Source organism: Maudiozyma barnettii (assembly GCF_903064755.1).
Source record: "Maudiozyma barnettii strain CLIB 1767 genome assembly, contig: KABA2_04, whole genome shotgun sequence".
In the NCBI taxonomy this organism is placed as follows: domain Eukaryota; kingdom Fungi; phylum Ascomycota; class Saccharomycetes; order Saccharomycetales; family Saccharomycetaceae; genus Maudiozyma; species Maudiozyma barnettii.
The window spans coordinates 65748-86473 of record NW_024545241.1 but is presented as its reverse complement, the minus strand read 5'-3'; the positions used below and the strand labels follow the sequence as shown (position 1 = coordinate 86473).

The 20726-nt window shown below is 32.9% G+C and overlaps 10 protein-coding genes across 10 annotated transcripts; 5 read left to right on the top strand and 5 right to left on the bottom strand.

The window, feature by feature from the left end:
• Positions 1 to 1484: 1484 nt before the first annotated feature.
• ALF1 (Alf1p) lies at positions 1485 to 2231 on the bottom strand (the record flags this gene model as incomplete). The annotated part of the gene is made up of 1 exon (XM_041550112.1): positions 1485 to 2231. One exon carries the CDS (start codon positions 2229 to 2231, stop codon positions 1485 to 1487), a length of 747 nt encoding a protein of 248 aa, XP_041406046.1.
• Positions 2232 to 2639: 408 nt separating this feature from the next.
• On the top strand, positions 2640 to 3283 carry LSM7 (Sm-like protein LSM7; the record flags this gene model as incomplete). The annotated part of the gene is made up of 2 exons (XM_041550111.1): positions 2640 to 2651; positions 2903 to 3283. The coding sequence occupies 2 exons, from the start codon at positions 2640 to 2642 to the stop codon at positions 3281 to 3283; spliced, it is 393 nt and encodes a 130-aa protein (XP_041406045.1).
• A 771-nt stretch (positions 3284 to 4054) lies between these two features.
• Positions 4055 to 4705, top strand: FUR1 (uracil phosphoribosyltransferase; the record flags this gene model as incomplete). Its single annotated transcript, XM_041550110.1, has 1 exon — positions 4055 to 4705. One exon carries the CDS (start codon positions 4055 to 4057, stop codon positions 4703 to 4705), a length of 651 nt encoding a protein of 216 aa, XP_041406044.1.
• An 850-nt stretch (positions 4706 to 5555) lies between these two features.
• On the top strand, positions 5556 to 7730 carry KABA2_04S00836 (uncharacterized protein; the record flags this gene model as incomplete). The annotated part of the gene is made up of 1 exon (XM_041550109.1): positions 5556 to 7730. The coding sequence occupies one exon, from the start codon at positions 5556 to 5558 to the stop codon at positions 7728 to 7730; it is 2175 nt and encodes a 724-aa protein (XP_041406043.1).
• A 298-nt stretch (positions 7731 to 8028) lies between these two features.
• Positions 8029 to 8397, bottom strand: RPB11 (DNA-directed RNA polymerase II core subunit RPB11; the record flags this gene model as incomplete). The annotated part of the gene is made up of 1 exon (XM_041550108.1): positions 8029 to 8397. One exon carries the CDS (start codon positions 8395 to 8397, stop codon positions 8029 to 8031), a length of 369 nt encoding a protein of 122 aa, XP_041406042.1.
• Positions 8398 to 9217: 820 nt separating this feature from the next.
• On the top strand, positions 9218 to 13927 carry SIN3 (transcriptional regulator SIN3; the record flags this gene model as incomplete). The annotated part of the gene is made up of 1 exon (XM_041550107.1): positions 9218 to 13927. The coding sequence occupies one exon, from the start codon at positions 9218 to 9220 to the stop codon at positions 13925 to 13927; it is 4710 nt and encodes a 1569-aa protein (XP_041406041.1).
• Positions 13928 to 14047: 120 nt separating this feature from the next.
• PFA4 (palmitoyltransferase PFA4) lies at positions 14048 to 15196 on the bottom strand (the record flags this gene model as incomplete). Its single annotated transcript, XM_041550106.1, has 1 exon — positions 14048 to 15196. The coding sequence occupies one exon, from the start codon at positions 15194 to 15196 to the stop codon at positions 14048 to 14050; it is 1149 nt and encodes a 382-aa protein (XP_041406040.1).
• A 261-nt stretch (positions 15197 to 15457) lies between these two features.
• On the top strand, positions 15458 to 16462 carry KABA2_04S00748 (uncharacterized protein; the record flags this gene model as incomplete). Its single annotated transcript, XM_041550105.1, has 1 exon — positions 15458 to 16462. One exon carries the CDS (start codon positions 15458 to 15460, stop codon positions 16460 to 16462), a length of 1005 nt encoding a protein of 334 aa, XP_041406039.1.
• Positions 16463 to 16779: 317 nt separating this feature from the next.
• Positions 16780 to 16983, bottom strand: RPS28B (40S ribosomal protein eS28; the record flags this gene model as incomplete). The annotated part of the gene is made up of 1 exon (XM_041550104.1): positions 16780 to 16983. The coding sequence occupies one exon, from the start codon at positions 16981 to 16983 to the stop codon at positions 16780 to 16782; it is 204 nt and encodes a 67-aa protein (XP_041406038.1).
• Positions 16984 to 17332: 349 nt separating this feature from the next.
• On the bottom strand, positions 17333 to 19540 carry RED1 (Red1p; the record flags this gene model as incomplete). Its single annotated transcript, XM_041550103.1, has 1 exon — positions 17333 to 19540. One exon carries the CDS (start codon positions 19538 to 19540, stop codon positions 17333 to 17335), a length of 2208 nt encoding a protein of 735 aa, XP_041406037.1.
• Positions 19541 to 20726: the final 1186 nt, after the last annotated feature.

Below are 20726 nucleotides of genomic sequence, written 5' to 3'. Positions count from 1 at the left end.
TTCATAATAATTACGCTATGTATTATAGCCTAGTCGCTAGCTCTCGTACGTATGGATATACTATCCTTGTTAGTAGAATAAATCTCATATTTTCTCCTAAATGAGTATTGAAATATTTAACTGACCGATCTAAGGTCTGGTTGAAATTTACTGACGTTATCTATTTTTATTTTTACTATCCCTCAGTTGAGAGGAAACCACCGACGGAAATCTGAAACACGATCCCTTACGGTCGAACTACGGACTTTTCACTGTCACGCGGATCTTAGTTTCACAGTAAGTAACAAATATACATATATTATTTTGAGTATATAGACGCTACTTAGATCTGGGAGACGGTTAGGTTAGGTTGGATCTTAATTATTAAATCTATTTCTTGTACATTTAATATCATTGACTGTTCGTCTTTCGTTCTGTCTGTACATGTATTATTTAAAGCTCTAGTTTCTATTTTAAATATTTTCTTTCAAAATTTTTACAACTGGAACACGACGTACGTACATATTCTTTAAACCTGGAATTTACAATGGATTAGCTATAATTTACATATATATGGTTTGTATTTCTTAATTAACTCCTACGAAAATTAGGTGGAAGTGGTCTCGATTCTCACTGCATAATGAGAATAAATTAAATATGTGTACTCTATTAGGATATTTATTGCCGATAGCCTTACTACGAAAGCTTTTGGAATTACATTATTATTGATATTGTTGTTCTACGGTCAACGTGTAAGCTAACCTGTAGTATTTTTATTTAGTTATCCCTTGTACAGTTAATTTTACTCTATTTGATCGTGACCCAAAAGAAACATTTATTCAACTACGAGATTTCTCTTAAACACACCCGTTTCGTCTATTTGCAAAATAGTTATTATCCCAAATGGGATAAGACTTAGATATTTCTATTCCTTTCCAAGAAGTATAACGAGTTAAATAAACACCTATTACTTCTCTGTTTACACACATACATATGCCCATAAATATTCTTTTTTTTTGTTCCTTTTTATTTTATTCGTTTTGAGACAATTCGATACACGACTTTATTTTTAACCCTCACTTCTATATGCTTTCAATATATTAGGCTCCTTATTAGTAACATATATTATATTCTAAGTGTTTTCTCCATAAAAGCAAGAAAGAAAAGCTCTTATTACCGAATAATACTATGTTTACGAAATGACAAATATTTCAATTGTCAACACTTTTATCCCTCTGAGCTTAGTTTTATAATTTATCACTATCAAATTGTATAAAACGATGTCATTAATTTCGTAATCTCACAATTATAATTATCCTTGTAATCTCCGTTTTATCCAACACTTAATTGCAAGTATTAAAAAGTAGCTACCATGGGTCGTATCCAATGATTTCCAGGAGGTCGACTTCGATACCTCATAATTTTTATATGTGGTGAGATCCAAAATAATAATACTACCCAATGTGCAATACCTGATAGGAAAAAAAAACCCATGTAATTTTTCTTCATATCTCATCATCCTCACTATCAGAGAAGTCAATATCAAACGGTTTGTACTGTGCTCCTGTCTCCACAAATCTAGGTTTCACAAACGCACCATATTTATTTGGTACAGGACCAAAATACTGAATGCCTTGATAAGAACCATTATTTTTACCCAGAGGTTCGTCAAATTCTACACCACACCATAGATCCTCAACATTGATCTCAGGAACTTTCCCTAAGTATCGTAACCAACCTCTTCTTTCAGGTTGGTCCTCAGTCTTCACTGCGCATCTTTGTCCAACTTCTAGTTTATTCATTTTATCTTTATGTAGTTTTAATTCTTCATCTTTCTTGACTAAATATTTTGGATCGAAACGCCCCAATTGATTATCTTTCTTCCATCTTAAGACGCTCGATTCCCTAGAAGCGTACTCTTCCTCAGATAATTTGAATGCAACTTCACCACCTGGGTTCGACGAGTCTCTCTTCAATTGATTAGTAACAGAGCTTGCATTTGTATCCTCTACCGAAATCGCAGACACTTGAAATGAATTGATAGGTGACAAAGGTAGGCTGACACCTTGAACTCGACTAGGAACTATAATGTTGTCTTCGTGAGAATTTGTGTATGATAATCTCAATTTCATATCATTTGGTTCAACACCTGTAATAATGTTTAATTTAGTACATAACTCTGTCAATGTTATATTCGTTCTGAAAGTCTTTTGAACAGAAACTAAATCAGATGTAATAAGCACCTCAACCATCTTATTATTGAAGCAGAAAATTAATTAGCTAAATACCAGGTATTGTATCTTACAGTACATATATTCAAAAATTACAAAGAAGTACAGCTTTGTTTGATTAATTTAAATATTTGGTCTATTATTTATGTAATGATAAAATCTATTTACGGTGCGATGATGCCTTTCTCAATCTAGGTAAGAACTTTCTTTGTCAATCGCTATTCTCTCTATATTTTTTTTTCAAGCGTCCAAATGCCGAATACAGTGAGTGAATAATAATTATGAAGATAATAATATTGGGAAGACAAATTGTAGTATAAGCCAACATGAGACAAGAAGTAGAACTGCATATAAAGCAGAAAGCTGTGACTTACTGACTATAATTACATTGAAAATAAGAAGAACGAAGCATCCGAACCAACCTTTACAATGAGTGATAAAGTATGTTAACACGCATCTGATTGCAATACTATGGACCACCATATACATATATTTTGAAAAATTTAAAACCCAGTTCCAATATGTTTTGCTAATCGTAACTCCTATTTATTTCGTTTAATATTTACTAACCATAACCATTTTCCTAATTTTGGCTTTCAAAATCCGATCTAGTTGAAAACAGTGTGATATTCATATCTGTTTCAACTCTTTTTACTGGAAGGAACGCTAATACCTGATAATTTTTTATTTAGAATTCCGAACAAAATCAGCAATCTCGTCCACATTTGCAACCTCAGCAACAGCAACCTCAGCAACAATCCAGTCATAACAACCCTCAAAGGAAGAAATTTGAGAGTCCTAAGAGAGAGGCTATTGTCGACCTAAGCAAGTATAAGGATACGCAAGTTCGTGTCAAATTAATGGGTGGTCGTTTAGTAGTCGGTGTCTTAAAGGGACACGACCAATTGATGAATTTGGTTTTGGATGAAACTGTCGAGTACATGAAGAATGCAAACGACGAGGTCTCCAAGGATAAGACCAGAGAATTAGGATTCACTGTCATTAGAGGTACTATATTGGTCTCTATAAGTCCTGTAGAGGGCTCAGAGGTTATATACGTTCAGACTTCTTAATAGATTACAAAGATATATTAATTATATTAGTGTTTTCCATTACCATTTTAATTATGAGAAACTAACGTAACGACAACCGAAGCTTTTATATTACTACCTCTTTTTTTTTTCGTTTTTTCATCATGTACCACCCACCACCTTCATGCTTCAACTATGTATCATAGATTCATGTCAATGGATGTAAGTAATTTTGTTTATCTCCTTAATAAACGTGTATAATTATTTTTAAATAACCTACATTAAGACAATGAGGACTTCACTACATCACAAAATCTAATATCCTGAGTAAGACACAGAATAAGAACCACAACAGCGAATGATTACTAAATGTTGGGTACTACTACATTGATGGGCATCGAGTACTGTGAGAAGACCCACTGTATTACCAGTTGTAATGTTTTAAGTTGCAATTCAATCAGTTTCCCCATATTTCCTAAGTCCGACGGTATTTGTCACATAACGCCGTCGGATTTTACCAAAAACGCAACAAGAGAAATGAAAATTTTCACTTCGCCAGTAAAATTCAATGATGGAGGGCATCGCCGATTACTTCATTGATAGATAGATTGATAGGAACTTATTGCAATACTGGAAGAAAATTTTTTTCTTCTTTTTCCTTTCATCTCTCTTTACAATATAAAGAGATCTCTGTTACATTGTTGTTCATTGTTACGTAACTTATTTTTAAATCTTTTTAAACTTGCTCTTAATTATTTCTTTCTTAAAGAAATTGTCTTAACAATACCACAGTTTGCATAAACCAGTAACACAATGTCTACCGCACCATACAAAAACGTTTCTTTACTACCCCAAACCAACCAATTAGTAGGTCTATACTCCATCATCAGAGATAAGGCTACAGCCAGACCTGATTTCATTTTCTATTCCGATAGAATCATTAGGTTGTTGGTTGAAGAAGGTTTGAACCACCTACCAGTTGAAAAGAAGGATGTCTTGACCCACACCGGAGAGACCTTCGATGGTGTTGGTTTCCTAGGTAAGATTTGTGGTGTCTCCATTGTCAGAGCTGGTGAATCCATGGAACAAGGTCTAAGAGACTGTTGTAGATCCGTTAGAATCGGTAAGATTTTGATTCAAAGAGATGAAGAGACTGCCTTACCAAAACTTTTCTATGAAAAATTACCTGAAGACATTGCTGACAGATATGTGTTTTTGTTGGACCCAATGTTGGCTACCGGTGGTAGTGCTATCATGGCTACCGATGTCCTGATCAAGAGAGGTGTCAAGGCCGAAAGAATCTTCTTTTTAAACTTGATCTGTAGTAAAGAAGGTATTGACAAGTACCATGCTGCTTTCCCAGATGTTAGAATTGTTACTGGTGCTCTTGACAAGGGTCTAAACGAACAAAAATACCTAGTCCCAGGTCTAGGTGATTTTGGTGACAGATACTACTGTATTTAAGAAGAGAATGACGAGGAAACGCTAACGCCTTCCAAACTATTTTTTTCCATCTACCAATACAAAATACATAATCCATCGTTACTACTCGATGGAAATGAAAGAACTCATTCATGATGAGAAAGCGGATAACAAATATTAGCAGGAACGACATCACTTTGTTGTGGATTGTATATTAGCCAACTTTTTTTTGGTCCCTTTCTTTATCTCATTTAACTATCCATCATATCTTAAATAACAAGCAAATATATATATATATATATAAACAAATACATATATATATCTGTAATAAGGATGAACTTTAGTATAACCTAATACAATAACCATTATAATTTATGTCATTATTTATAATCCAAAATTGAAATGGTAATTACAGACCATAGTTAACAGGGGAGGATCTATGATGAAATGAACGATTCTTTCGATGTTTTTATTGTTATTGCCTTATTGATTAATTGAGATGACAATAAAGTTGAATTACCTCATCATATGTTGTCATATGGCACTTCCAGGGCAACGCGTTTTTTTTGCTTAATTAGAAGAGACAACACGCAGAGGCATTTTCTTTTTTAATTTGATTTTCACTCTTTTGCCTTGAAGCATGTTTCAATCGTTTGACGTTGTCACCATTATTAATCGGTTATTAAAGGTTTAATGAATTCACTACATTATATTCATGTTTCTCAGCAGGTTCTGAAATATCTTAATTGCTCTCATCTACTATTTCCTTTTGGGTGCCCAATTTGGTCTATTTTAGATTGCATGAAAGACGCTAACAAGCTTCCAATTCTAACCATTTTGTTCTCTGACAGTCGTTATAATAAAAGAAACGTTGTAACATAACATCACAGTCATGGCTCAGTTGAAGAGAAAGCTAGACATAGAGACGTCTCCCAGTGTGTCAACCACTCACTCATTTTTGCAACCTCAATATGTTTCTAATGGGAAAAGATTAAATTCTCAAGTTCCAATATACACAAAGCACTTAGTCCAACCTTATAGACGAATAAAAAAAATTGGACAAGGTAAGCATTCGATCTGTTATGAAATCATTCATCCTAATGGGAATACATATGCTATGAAAACTTTACCCATTCGTGATCATAAATTCAAAAGTAATCACATGTCTCGCATCATGAATGAAATTGAAATTCATAAATTACTCTCAAATCATAATAATATTGCCACTTTCATTGAAGAATTCCAAGTAGAACATGAGTATGTAGCTATAGTATTGAACTATTATCCCAATAATTCATTAGAGATGCATTTCAATAATGGAATCCAATTACGTGAATGGGAAGTCCGCAAACTTATGACTCAATTACTCGGAGGTGTATTTTGGATTCATGAGAATGATATAGTACATGGCGACCTAAAATTGGGTAATTTATTATTGGATGAACAATTTAATTTGAAAATATGCGATTTTGGTCATTCTTTTAATAATTGTAACAATGAAATATACACAAGAAATTTCATTAATTCAACAACATTTATATCGAATAATAATAAGATTATTGGGACACCTAATTATCTTGCACCGGAGATCATTAAAAGAATCATTAAACAAAATACCAACGATAACCTTATATCGTTTGAAGTAGATATATGGGCCATTGGGGTTATACTCTACATATTAATTGTAGGGACATTGCCATTTTTGGATGAAACATTAGATCTAATGTGCGAAAGAATATTGAATTGTACTATCGACTTCCCTCATACAAATAGAAACAATTTTGATATATCGAATGATGTGATATCCTTGATCAATGAAATACTTAAAATGAATCCCTTAGAGAGGCTTACGATACCTGAAATAATAGCGCACAAATGGTTTCAATCTTATTTCCCAGAATCTTTCAACATATATGATAATCTAAGCCTTGAAAGTTATGAAAACTCTTCCATGAATTTACAATCAACTTTAAATTTTAAAAAATGTTTATCGGATTGTGGTCTATCGAAACTGATGAAACCATTCCATAATGACAACGATGATGATAATGACAATGACGATGATAACGATAACAATATTTACGACTATAATGACAAACAAGCTGAAAGAACGAATCAATTTAAACCAGAACTAACGTCACCTCGGAAAGGGATGAACCTACTAACTGAAAGTTTTATTAATAATAATAGATCAATTGATTTCAAAAAGATCAGACTGTTCTTAACATATTTAGACGAACATTCAAATGCAGCAAAAATAGAGCGATTAAAAAAGATTAAACAATACCAACCACCCACTGTTACTTTCAGTAATCCAATTGAATTAGAGACACCTAAAAATATTCTAATTAATCATTATCAATTAACGCTTGAAAGAATCTTAGAGTATGAACAAATAGTGATGTCCTCGGGACAATTATGCCCTGAAAATCAAAACAATGATGCACAGACCGATTTTACATATGTCTCCACTAAGTATATCGATATAAATGGGGCCAATGAAGGATTATTTGTGTATCGATTATCTAGCGGTGATATTGGTACATTATTCTCCAATGGCCATACACTGTTGAAACTCTCTGATTCTAATGCAATCTGGTATTTGATTCCTGACGAAGAATATGGTTGGATATCTAAATGTTTTGATTGCAATAAATTACCAAACGAATTACAAGAAAAGTTACAGGAAGCGAATATTGCATCTAACTTGTTAAATACAAGTATTGATGGAATGGATATGGGTGGTTTATTTACAAAAGAACCAGGTGTAGAAGACATATTTGTTAGAACTATTACTACATATGAAAATAATCAAATAACTATGATGGAATTGAGTGATGGAAGTATTCAATTTGATTTTATTGATGGTGATGAGTTTTCTATCCCATTGACTTTATCGATAAGGAACTACGGTGAAAGTGTCACTCTTCTCTCCAAAGTGGAAGGTATTAAAACATTAAAAACGCTAGATTTTATTCAAAGATTTGAATGTGATAAGAGCAGTTCACAAATTAGAGATAAGTTAATGATTATTAAGAAATGTTTAAAGGAGAGAATAAACCTGTGAGATGGCACTCTATAAAAAAACTCTTAAAAAAAAGGTAATATATTTCTATATATATATACTTGAATAGATAGATTTAGATCGATATAATCTTTAATTATGGTATACCGATGGTCATTATAATTATTATCTTTTCGTTCAAAGATTCTTCCAAAGAAGTATTGTTTAAACTTGATTTTTTTATTTATTTCTTAAGAAAAAAAAATGATGTCATTATTACGTTTTATTTTTATTACTATTATACATATATGTGGAAATGGTGTGTTGTTTGTTTAAATCATATTATCTATTATTGTTGTAATTATATACCGAAGTTATCGTCAGATGCTAATGTTTGTAGGTTCCATTCTGTTTCGAAATTTGTCCTTAATACACCTAGTTTATTGATGATATTATTACATGCATTCTTTAAAGCATCTTTTGGATCGTAACCTTCTGTAGTTTGTATTCTTAATTTAAATCTAGCAAAGAAAGGATGTTCAACCTTGTATGCAGCAAATAGAACCTTGGAATCCAATAATAACTCGGATCTAATCAAGTTACCTAGTGTATGATCCTCTTTTTCAAATAATACTATTATAGCATTTGGTGATTTAGTATCTGGGTCAATAGTTAACTTAGATTCACCTTCACCTAGTAAAAAAAGTTCAAATCTATCTGGAGCGTTCATAACAGCTGGTTATTTACCTCTTAATACAGATTATTCGTCTCTCTTCTCCAACTGATAAGCTTCAAATCAACTTACAATCTGTCAAAATTGCTTTGTTTTCTGCTGCTTTAATTGGCGTTGAAGGTGTTGTTGTTGCTGTGTCACTGTTTTATTATATTCTTCTCTATTGGAAAATAGAAACAAACTGGAAATTTCACTTTTTCCTATTAGTGTAATATTCGTACAACATGATATATATCAGTTCCCGTCACTAGTGATACAAATTAAGGGTATAATTAGGGTTATCGTTTTATATGATAATATTGAGTTAGGGTTTCTCCTTGGTCGTTAACTGCCTTTTTTTCTCTTTTTTTGAATATTTCCAAATTTGAAATTTCGTTATTTTACTATGAGAAAGGGAAAGTAAACAGGGTTGGAATAATAATACAATTTTTTATCAGGATCATAACTTACCTATATTTTAGAAGTGGGTAAAAGTTAAAGGATACAATTCACTTCTTACTTCAATTTTTTATATTGGATATTTTTTTTGTTTATTTTTCCTTCTATATTCATATATATATATATACACAAGGAGACAATTTAATTGTAAGCAGTCCTGTTCACTCTCGATTTCAATAGCAACTACGTCAAGTACACACTTTCATTTATCACCATTGTGAATTAATTTCTTTGCTTTTTTTCATTTTGGATTGATTTCAGATATAAACATAAGACATATATATATATATCTGCATACATATTCCTAAGCAAAAGAATTTTTTTTCGAACTGTATTATTATTCTTTGAATCGTCCACTAATAAGTGAAAACCTAAGATCATGTCGTACAATTGGAACGAACAGAAATATCCTCAACCAGGACCTCCTCCTGAAACTAATAAGATGAACAAGGATTCATCGAGTAACGTGAATCATGGAACTTCTGGCTCAGTCACTGAAGGCTCAAACAATGCTACTATTTCGAATATGGATAAACCAAGTCATGTAACTTTACCTTCATTAGCAAATTTGAATAATAACGATTCTACTGCAGGAAATAATAATGTACAACTAGCGAGTCATGATGGTCAGAATACAAATAATAATAATAATGCTAGTCCATCTGTAACGCATTCAGTTACTTCCACCCATGATCAAATGAATCCTGTATCGATCATGAATCCAAGTAATAGTACAGATTATGGTAACGCTTCCACTACTGTTGCTACTGCAGCTAGTAGTGCTCCTAAGGTTAGATCTGAGAGACAACATTCTGGGTTTTCTTTGGCAAGTTTCGATAACCCTTTACCACCTGCTGAAGAAAAAAGAAATTCAATTGCAAGCATCACTACACCAAACACTGCTGTCCCTAGTGCATCTCCAAAAATGACTGGTTCTACTGCAACATCTACCCATATGGTTAACAATCAACCTGCTATATCGACACCTGTGGTTGCTCCAGCAGTAACAGCAGCTGCACCAGTGATCTCAGAACCAGCAAAAGTCGAACCTCCCGCTGCCCTTGTTTCTGCAACTGCATCATCTTCTGTTGCTAGCCAACCACAGGGCTCAATTTATAGGCCATTGAACGTGAAGGATGCACTATCTTATCTGGAACAAGTGAAAGGCCAATTCATCTCCAGACCTGATGTGTACAACCACTTCTTGGATATAATGAAAGATTTCAAGTCTCAGGATATTGATACTCCGGGTGTAATCGAAAGAGTCTCCACGTTGTTTAAAGGTTTTCCAGCTTTAATTCAAGGCTTTAATACATTCTTGCCAGATGGTTTTAGAATTGAATGTTCAGATAATCCAGATGAACCAATAAGAGTCACTACCCCAACTGGTACTTCCACATTACATGACATTTCAGGTTCGAAAATAGAATTAAATAATGGTCCTTACAACGAACAACAACAGCAACAACCAATAGGTTCGCAAATAGAGCAACAAACGGAGCAGCAGCAGCAGCAGCAAGTACCTTCTCAAATTCCACAATATCCTCAGATGAACCAAATTCAGAATCAACCACTTCCACAGGGTATTCTGAATCCGGAAATGTCTTCTGTTGAGGGTCAAAATAAGAAGCCTGCAGATGTCGAATTAACGCAAGCTATCAGTTATGTCAATAAAATCAAAGATAGGTTCGCAGATCAGCCTGATATCTATAAGAACTTTCTAGAGATCCTCCAAACTTATCAAAGGGATCAAAAACCAATAAATGAGGTATATGCTCAAGTAACTGTATTATTTCAAAATGCACCAGATTTGTTAGATGATTTCAAGAAATTTTTACCTGATTCATCTATGTCGGAACAACAACAACAACAGCAACAACAAGAACAACTGAATCAACTACAACAACAGAGATATGTATATAATGATGCTAATGGCTATTATCAGACAGGATCTAGCATGGCTAACTCCCAACAAAATCTACCGCCAATTGGTAGTTTTTCGCCGCCAAATAATGGTGTTCCGTTTCATGAAGATTATAATGAACAGGCAAGACCTCAAATGGTAGGTCTTCCTTCAATGATACAACATGAACAGACTATAGATATGACCCAGAATCAACAACAACAACAACAACAACAACAACAACAACAACAACATGGTGCACCACCACCAATCTCTAATGAAAATATTCCAATATCAAATATGAGATCAGGTACTGTCATGGAACAATATCCACAAAATGAAGTTGTAGTAATGCAACAATTGCCTCAACCAATGAGTCAACCAATGGCAGAAGAGCAGTATGGTGAGGTACCAATTAGGCCTGAGATTGATTTGGATCCTAGTATTGTTCCTGTAGTTCCTGAACCTACTGAACCAATTGAAAATAATTTAACTCTTGTTGAAGAAACTAGTTTCTTTGATAAGGTTAAGAAAGTGGTGGGAAACAAACAAATATATACAGAATTTTTAAAAATTTTAAACCTTTTCTCTCAGGATTTATTAGAGGTAAATGAACTGGTTGAAAAAGTTGATTATTATATTGGATCACATAAGGATCTGATGGATTGGTTTAAAAACTTTGTTGGATACAAGGATCAACCAAATATTATTGAGAATATTGTTCATGAAAAGCACCGTCTTGATTTAGATGTTTGTGAGGCATGCGGTCCCAGTTATAAGAAATTACCAAAGAGTGATACATTTATGCCATGTTCCGGTAGAGATGATATGTGCTGGGAAGTTCTTAATGATGAGTGGGTAGGTCACCCAGTATGGGCTTCTGAAGATTCTGGTTTTATTGCCCATCGTAAGAATCAATACGAAGAAACATTATTTAAAGCTGAAGAAGAAAGGCACGAATATGACTTTTACATAGAATCTAATTTGAGGACCATTCAGACCTTGGAAACTATTGCAAACAAGATATCAAATATGACTGAAGATGAGAAACAAGCTTTCAAGTTACCACCTGGTTTAGGTCACAATTCATTGACTATCTACAAAAAGGTTATTCGTAAGGTTTATGATAAAGAGAGGGGGTTTGAAGTGATTGATGCATTACATGAACACCCAGCTATTGCTGTTCCTGTTATCTTGAAAAGATTAAAACAAAAGGATGAAGAATGGAGAAGAGCCCAACGTGAATGGAATAAAGTATGGAGGGAACTTGAACAAAAGGTTTATTTCAAATCTTTAGATCATTTAGGATTGACATTCAAGCAAGCCGATAAAAAATTGCTCACCACTAAACAATTGATTTCCGAAATTAGTAGTATCAAGGTCGACCAAAATAGCAAAAGAATGCATTGGTTAACACCTAAACCAAAGAGCCAGCTCGATTTCAATATTACAGATTTTGAAATTATATTTGACATTATGAAACTCTCCTTCGTTTCAATTGATAACGTATCAAACTATTCCAACCCCGACAAAGAGAGATTAAAAGACTTTTTACGCGTTTTAATAAGCGTATTCTTCTCTATTCCATTAGGGAAAATTGATGATGCGTTGACAAAAAGAGGTTTAGATTTAGGTGACATTGCAGATGAAGAAGTCGATTTAGGAAAAGATGCAGATGAAGGTGACGGAAATAAGAAGAGAAAGATATCAGCTGACATTGAATTTACTCTGAATGATATTTTGCGTAGAGATAAATACCAGAAATTGAAGCACCCTATTAACGATGGTGAGTCTAATGAACAAGACTCAGAGATGGCTGCTGAAGACTCCAGGTTAGAAAAAGAAGCTGAATTTATCAGAAAGGATGCTAGAAAACCATGGTTATTGGGAGATATAGTGGATAAGGCAAACGCAAACGGCATTATCTCCAATAGAGTTAAATTTAATTTGTTTGGTAATACATATGTCTACATTTTTATTCGTTATTTGATTACGCTCTACGATAGATTGTTAGAGGTTAAGAATATGAATGAGGCTGTTACAAAAGAAATAAATAGCAGGAAAATTGTTCAATTTGCAAAGGACTTATGTCTGATATCAACACAACTTAAGGATATGGGTCTTGACTTCGCTGGGAAGGATAGCTATCAAGAAATTCTTCACCTTGGTGAGCGGTTAATTCTTGGTGATATCGAGCATCAGTGGTTTGAAGAAAGCTTACGTCAAGCATTCAATAACAAGGCATTCAAGTTATACACTATTGATAAGGTTACTCAGGCTATTGTAAAGCACGCACACACTCTGATGTCAGATAACAAAACAAGTGAGATACTTAAGTTATTTGAGAGAGATAGAATTGCATCATCTACAAGTACAAAGGATCAAATAATGTATCGTCTACAAACTCGTTCTCACATGACCAATACAGAAAATATGTTCCGTATCCAATATGATGGGGAAGCAAAACATATCTGTATCCAATACATTGCTCTAGATGATTTAACACTAAAGGATTCTACCACAGACGATGCAAAATGGAAATATTACATTACATCATATTCATTGCCTCATCCAACTGAAGGAATTGACCAAGATCAACTGAAGGTTCCATTCCTAGAGAGAATTCTAGAATTTGAACAAAACGAGTTTGGTACTGAAGATAGTGGAGCAGATAATTCAGAAAATTCTTCTTCCATGGGTAAATATGCACCAAACGGTGTATCCAGTTCAACATTAAAAATTAATATTGCTCCTGCTACTTACTCTTTGAACATTGAAGAAGGTTCGATTGATATCTTCTCCAGAAAATCCATCAATACCTTCCCAACAAAGAATTCCAAGGTGCAACACGGAAAATCAGAGCTATTGGTAAACAAGTTTTTAGATAAGACAGCTGTCTTTAAGAAACCACAGAGCCCAGAACAAGCAACTGTCATAAAAAAAGATGAAAATCAGCCAGTAATCAACCCTACTGAAGGTTCTGCTGTCTTAAAAACGGTTGACGCAAATACTACGAATCCTATCGAAAATTCTACAGCTACCTTTCAATCTGTTGTCCTTAACGAACCCCCAAATAATGAAAAAGAAAACGAAAATAGTGAAACAGATAAACAACCTGAGAATTACAAAGTAAAATCAAACGACTTGTCTGTTGCAGATCCATCAGCGACTTACTCTTCTGTCTAATTGTAATAGTTAACATGTATTATATATATATATATATTTAAGAGAATACTCTTTAGTTGCAAAAAAAATTAACTATTTAGATGATAGATACTGTTTACTAATGTAAGAGTAATAATTTTACTAATCTTCTTCAGGATCAACACCAAAATCTTCCAATTCTTCGCCCCATTCATTCTTCCAAGCTGTTCTCCTTTGTGTTTCAGTTTCGTTACTTCTTATAATGACCTCACCATCCTCTTGAATTACCTCTACCTGTGTTTTATGGTTCATATCAGTGGCTTGTCTACCACCATCTGGTGGCCAAGGTAAAGCTAATAAAATATCTTGCAATGATGATCCTTTCTCATAGCCAGAAAATTCATTATGTTCAAAATATAAACCATCGCCCTCAGGTACTGCCCAAGGGAATATCCATAGTAAAGGGGATGATCCCAGGGCAGTTGATATATTCTTTAAAATGCTATTATCATAAGGAAAGTTTACTACTGTCATAAATCTTAGTCTACCTTTTGACTTTCTCTCTATTAACTCTGCAGCTTCACTCTTATGTTCGATAGTCTTTTCATCGGGGTAAAGGTCATAAACCTTGTTGATCAAAGTCCCTAGGAACTTTGAATTTCTTCTATAATATGAGCTCTCTAGCCTCTCTAATTCCCAATTTTCAATTTGTGTCATACCATTGAAAATCTGATTTCTGATGCACCTAATGAATAAAACAAATATTGTAAGAAAAATAAATGCATCAAATGGGGTTAAAATAGTCAAGAAAATTAATTCACTTTTGGTTATCAAGGTAGTAGAAATATTTCTGGAGTTTCTATGATCCCAAATGAATTTAATTCTAGTGCAAAGTTGAAGAAACAAAAACGCTGTTGTAATAAGCACCCAAACCAAAAATCGTAAGAATTGGGGGTAATTAAAATACCCAACACAGTTCATTGTCCAGGGACAATGATGATCCATCATTAATACGCATTGATTGCATGTTTTACAATGATGGGCTCTTTCCGGTTTCCAACTTTCGCATTTCTTGCAAAATTTCAAATTACTGGTGTCCTTAGGATTAAACTGTATTGGTTTCCCAGGGTTAGTGTAAATTGCCAAATAATATGACAACCAAATCATGGAAAGGAAACATTGGAATATAATTTGTCTTTTCCTAGAAAGAAAGTTCGACAATATGAAATAATGAGCATTATATCCAATAAATGAAATAATGAAACATGGGACTGCAATACCTACCCATGGTCTTTTTAGCTTTATAGCCATTGTTTCAAGCTGGTTTACTAATGAGTACTCTATTACGTATTAATTGGTTCATTGAGTAATCTATTTCTATCCGAGTTTTTTAATTAAATGTTTCAGTGATAGTTCCTTAAAATCTCTTAATTTTTTTGAAAAATCTATTTCAACGTGTTACCGATGACCTTGGACTATTCAGTGAAAACAATTATTAATTTTAGAATTTATTAAACAAAATAAGTTAAACAACTATGTCCATAATTTATGATTATCCTTGGTCTTTGAAGTATGGGTATCGAAGATGACATAAATTGTTTGTTTCAAAAGACAGATACGGCGGATACAGTGGACTTAAGATATTGGTCATCATATAAGGGATACTACGAGGTTGCTTTTCAAGATGATCAAAAGGATGTCATGTATGTGTTTGCTGTCCAAGAAGGGCTAACGAATAATCCTATAGTTGGAATGATAACATTTGCCGATATCACAAGGCAATGTGAAGAGCAAGGGATTGTATCTACTGCGAGTGTCATTCAAATATGGGGGAGGGTCAAGAATTGTCTTTTGCAAGACACCTTAGATGGATTCAATATTTCAGAATCTCAGTTTAAAATATCTGTTAAGATATCTGGTTTAATGAAAGTATTCTTTATTATCCATTTTATCGAGATTAAAGATTGTAAACTAGTATCTACTATTATGGGATCTTTAATAAAGTACGTAACAACTATTGCCCAATTTTGCATGGAAGAAACACGAAAAGTTATCAGCATTATGAAAGAAAAAGATAAGAATATTGAGTATCTCAAAGTTCTGGTAAAGGACCTTGGAGGAGAGCAGATTCTACAAAAGCATGCTCCTATTGGTTCGTTTAATCATGAAGTACTTAAACCGTTCGATCAAACACATCTTAGGGATCTTATCCTTGCTGATAAGCAGGACAAAATTCAAGTGGTCAATAACGGTAATATATTTGATGTTGGGAAATCATATATCAATGATATTAAGAGTTCAATCGATGAGCAATATCTTAATTCAGTTCTTCCAAAGGGGCCTGAAATTTTAGTACCTGGGAATAGTAAAACATTACAACTAAAACAGACTTGTACAGGTAAGAGACCTTTGAAACACCACGTTCATAAAAATGATAAACATGAAAACCTGTCACCCATTGTCAGACGTGATGGTATGCCAAACAAAAAATCTAATTCATCGGATGTGCCGGGATCTCCTACAAAACCAACTAAGATACGTAAGTTTGGTAGAGTTAAAACAGGTAAACCGCATTAAGTTAAATGCTGTACATTGTGAAACACCTATGTATGTTTACTGATTTAATTATGGACAATCTAAATAATATCTTTCTTATGATTTTCTAGATGGAGAACAAATTATATTAAATTAAAAACTATAGAAGCATATGAAATATGTTAGATAGAGTTTATGATAAGTAAATATATATATAAATCAGATGGTATATGGAAGACTTGAAACTTAATTTAATTCTAAAGAAATAAGATAATATCGTTCACTGATAGGATCGAATGCCAATAGTTAATAATCTTTTCCAAGCATTCCATTCCATATAAAATAAAGTAATTTGCTTCTTAACGTAGACGACGAGCTTCACGTTCAGATTCCATTAGGACTAGGATATCGTTTTCTCTAACTGGACCCTTGACGTTTCTGACAATGGTTCTGGTAGTGTCTTCTAGAAATTCGACACGGACTTGGGTGACACCACCACGAGAACCGGTACGACCTAGAACCTTGATGACCTTAGCTAGAGTAATTGGGGTTTTGGTATCCATTTTTGCTGTACCTCTTTCGTATTTGAAATCAAAGAAATCTAGTAATATTTATACAGATACATCTTAAATAAGAATAGGATACCAACAATAACTTGATTGAGTGTAGTCGATGAGAAGAAATGAGTTAGAAAGAGACTAGTATTGAACTGAAAGAAAAGTAGATTATTCCTCGCAAATCGAACAAAGTGCAAGGCCCTGTTAACAGGAGCGTAAAAAAAAATTTGTTCATTTTGTGCGTCTATCATATTGTACGAACTCAGGCAGGGTAAATCGCGCAGGCCAAAAACAAAAACATAAAAATTAACAGAGAAGCAGGGCTTAATACAATAAAAGTGCTTATAAAATCTACTCATTTCTCCTTTGATGGACCACAACTGTTTCTTATCGAGTTCCTTAATTCATCCTCTGGAAGTAGCAACAAATGTTGAAAGTTAGATACAAATTGAAGGATCCTTTCTGTTTCACTATGAAACTTTGTTTGAACTTCTTCTATTAAACCTTGATATTTTGTTGATAAGTCTTTAAGAACTCTATTATTCATCTCATCATTTATTATTTGCAACTTTCTGGTAAGTTCGTTTGAAAATACAGCTACTGAGCGGTTGATTTGTGCTTGCAATTCGTTTGTGAAATCATGTGCGTCCAATAAGGATGAATTGCAAGTTGGGGCGTTTAATACATTCGAAGGTGTCATGTTTACGATCGTCGTTGATTCCTGAAGGACATGCACTTTTTCTTTATCATCTATCGTATGATCATGTTTTGTTACTTCGTTATTATTGAGGACACTGTTGTTGGTAGATTCAATTATTATACCATCTTTTGATTCTGATGTAGTCATTGCAGATTCGATGGTAGGATTAATAAGTTTCTGTTTCTTTGTGATTGCCTTTTTGGGTGTCTTGCTTGAGACAGTTTCCTTCGAATTAGGAACTTCATTTCTTTTGTTGAGTGCTCTTGTTCTTAATACCGGACCATTGTATTTCTCTTTTTCAACCGATGGGATAGATATGGTAGGCTTTTTAACTTTTGTTGTAACATCCTGGGAAGGAATTGTTATAATTTGTTGAACATTCGATAATTTCTTTTGTCTAGGAGCAGTAGTTTTTTTCTTAGAAACTTTATTCTTAAGTCTTTTATTAGGTTTCTTAACATCTACTTTAAAAATATTATTAAGGATACTAATATTCTTTTTGTTATTGTTTATCACTTCTGTTTTTTTGTTTACTTCGGGAACCCTTTTTTCGTCTTTTTGAATTTTATGATTAGTTGTATTTGTTTGACATTTTGTTATTTCTAAGGAAAATTTATCTGTGTCTTCAGGTAAAACTTTAGTGTTATTATTACTTACAATTGTTTTTGAAATATCTGTCATATTTCCAGCCTTATTTGAACTTTGATCTTGACCATTTGAAGGTTCATTTTTTGAAGTTGTAATATAATCACCATCACCATCACCATCATCATCATCATCATCATTATTATATTGTTGTTTCTGTATACCCATCCAATGAGTCTCTAAAGGTGTTTCATTGATTTTCCATTCATCGGATTTTTCTCTTTGATCTGAATCATCTGGAGTTCTAAGTTGTGTTGAAGGCTTTGAAATCATTTGAATCGAAGGTGGAATGTTTAAATTTATTTTTTTACTAACCATATCATTAATTACTTCGGGCAAACTTGTAATAATTTCATCATTGTCGGCAGTGACAGCAACACCACCACCATTAGTTATATCAGAGTCTTGTTCTTGTTCTTCAAAATCCAAATAATTTAATGAAATAATACCAATTGATTGACTGATTTTTTGTCTTTTTTTACAAAGAGTAAAAAATTCGTCCTTAATTAAAGAATTATCGAATACTAAATAGAAGTATTTAATTTTCTTTAAAATTTTCTTGAATTGATCTGAAAATTTATTGCAATTAATTAATTCGATTGCTGTTTCATCTTGTAACTGGAATATAATTTCTTCTTTTAAATTTTTGAAGGTATGAATAAAAGGTCTGTGGAATTCAATACATAAACCTAAATTACTCCACAAATATATCTTATCATTAATAAATTGTACCATACTAAACCAATTTTCACCTATTTCTAGATTATTTTTCAAACCAGTCTCAGAACATTTATAACATACGTCAGATGGTTTAAAAATTGGGTTCATAAGGACTGGATCATGAATTTGGTTTTGTAAAATATATGAAAATATTCTTTCTTCTGAATGACCATCATTATTTCTAGAATTTAATATTTGAAATAATTTATTACCAAGATATTTTTTTTGTTTTGATAAATCAATTCTTGATAAAAGAAACATGAAAAATGACAATTGTTGTAAATTTGAAGAACAACAATTCTGGACAAATAAATCAAATGAAATATATTTTGAATTAATTATCTCAATAATATCTTTTAAAAAAGAATCACTTATTGAAGGTATCATACTGATAATCCTAATCAATAGAATAAAGATTTTCCAATTTTCACCACGACAAGGAATTTCGAGGGATAAATTAATTAATGAATATAGGGGATTAATAAATTTTGAGTTCATCAAAATATCTTTTTTGATTAAAGTTGAATCGACGAATAATTTCTAATAAAAACAAACAAAAAAAACGGTGTTAACCCCCCACCCAACACACATTCAAAGAGAGTTAGTAAAACTGTACTTAAAATCGTTTAAAAAAAGGTGTTTCTTTTATTTTACGAACATTTAAAAGTTTCCAAAATTTAGTTGGATCAATCATATTTAGATCAGTAAATCGAATACCTGAAGAGATGAATTTCTCTAGGGAAGTCAGATTATTAAATTTATAGTGTGATTCTAATCTATTTAATAGTGTGATAATTTCATTATAGTCCTTTATTGAAACATTTGTAATTTCAAAATTTTTCTCAAAATTAGTAACGATAAGTTTATTTAGTTTATTCATGTTTGCCTAGTTTATTATGTTGATTCAAATAATACTGCAATCAAATTTGATATATGTATATATATGTATATGTTCTAATTTCTTAATTTATTTTATATTCTCTTTTAAAAGTTGTTTAAACTTTTGCCACCCTCAACCACTTAGAAACCTTTACTTTATTTTTTGCCGCCGAGCCATGCGGCCCTTCTGAAACTAACCCAACTTCCTCCTCCCTCCAAAATGAGCCACTAACGTTCTTCACAACCAGTAAGCGGTAAAATTCCCCGTTTCGGTAGCGGCTAAATGTGGCGGGAGAGGAAAGGGGAATGAACTACCAGGCACATGACCTTTCTCTCTTGCTTCTACTACTATAAATCAGATCTAACATCTATAGTGAAGAGCACTGATAACAAGGTTTTTTGACTATATATAATCATTCCAAGTATAACGAAGCAAGAATAAGCAATGCGACAAGATTTGTGTTTCCATTAAGGAAAACCATCTTTATCGGTTATATTGATAGTAATGTTCCCTTGCAGCACTACACTTTTACAATTGCCATATGCTACATCACGTGGCAACAAACCTCACTGATACCTTTTTAAATATAAATCCAAGGTGCCCTTTGTAGTAATGTTCCATGCTTTCCCTATATATATACATTTTTTTGTCTTCTTAATTATCAACTCAAAAAGTCCTTGTTCTGCCCATTTATAACAGACGCGAATTGTCACATCCACTGACCATCTTCCCCCACTCCGCCAATTAATGAAAAATAAGAAAATACGAAATTGTGTCGCGAAATGTATAAGAAGAAGTAAGGGA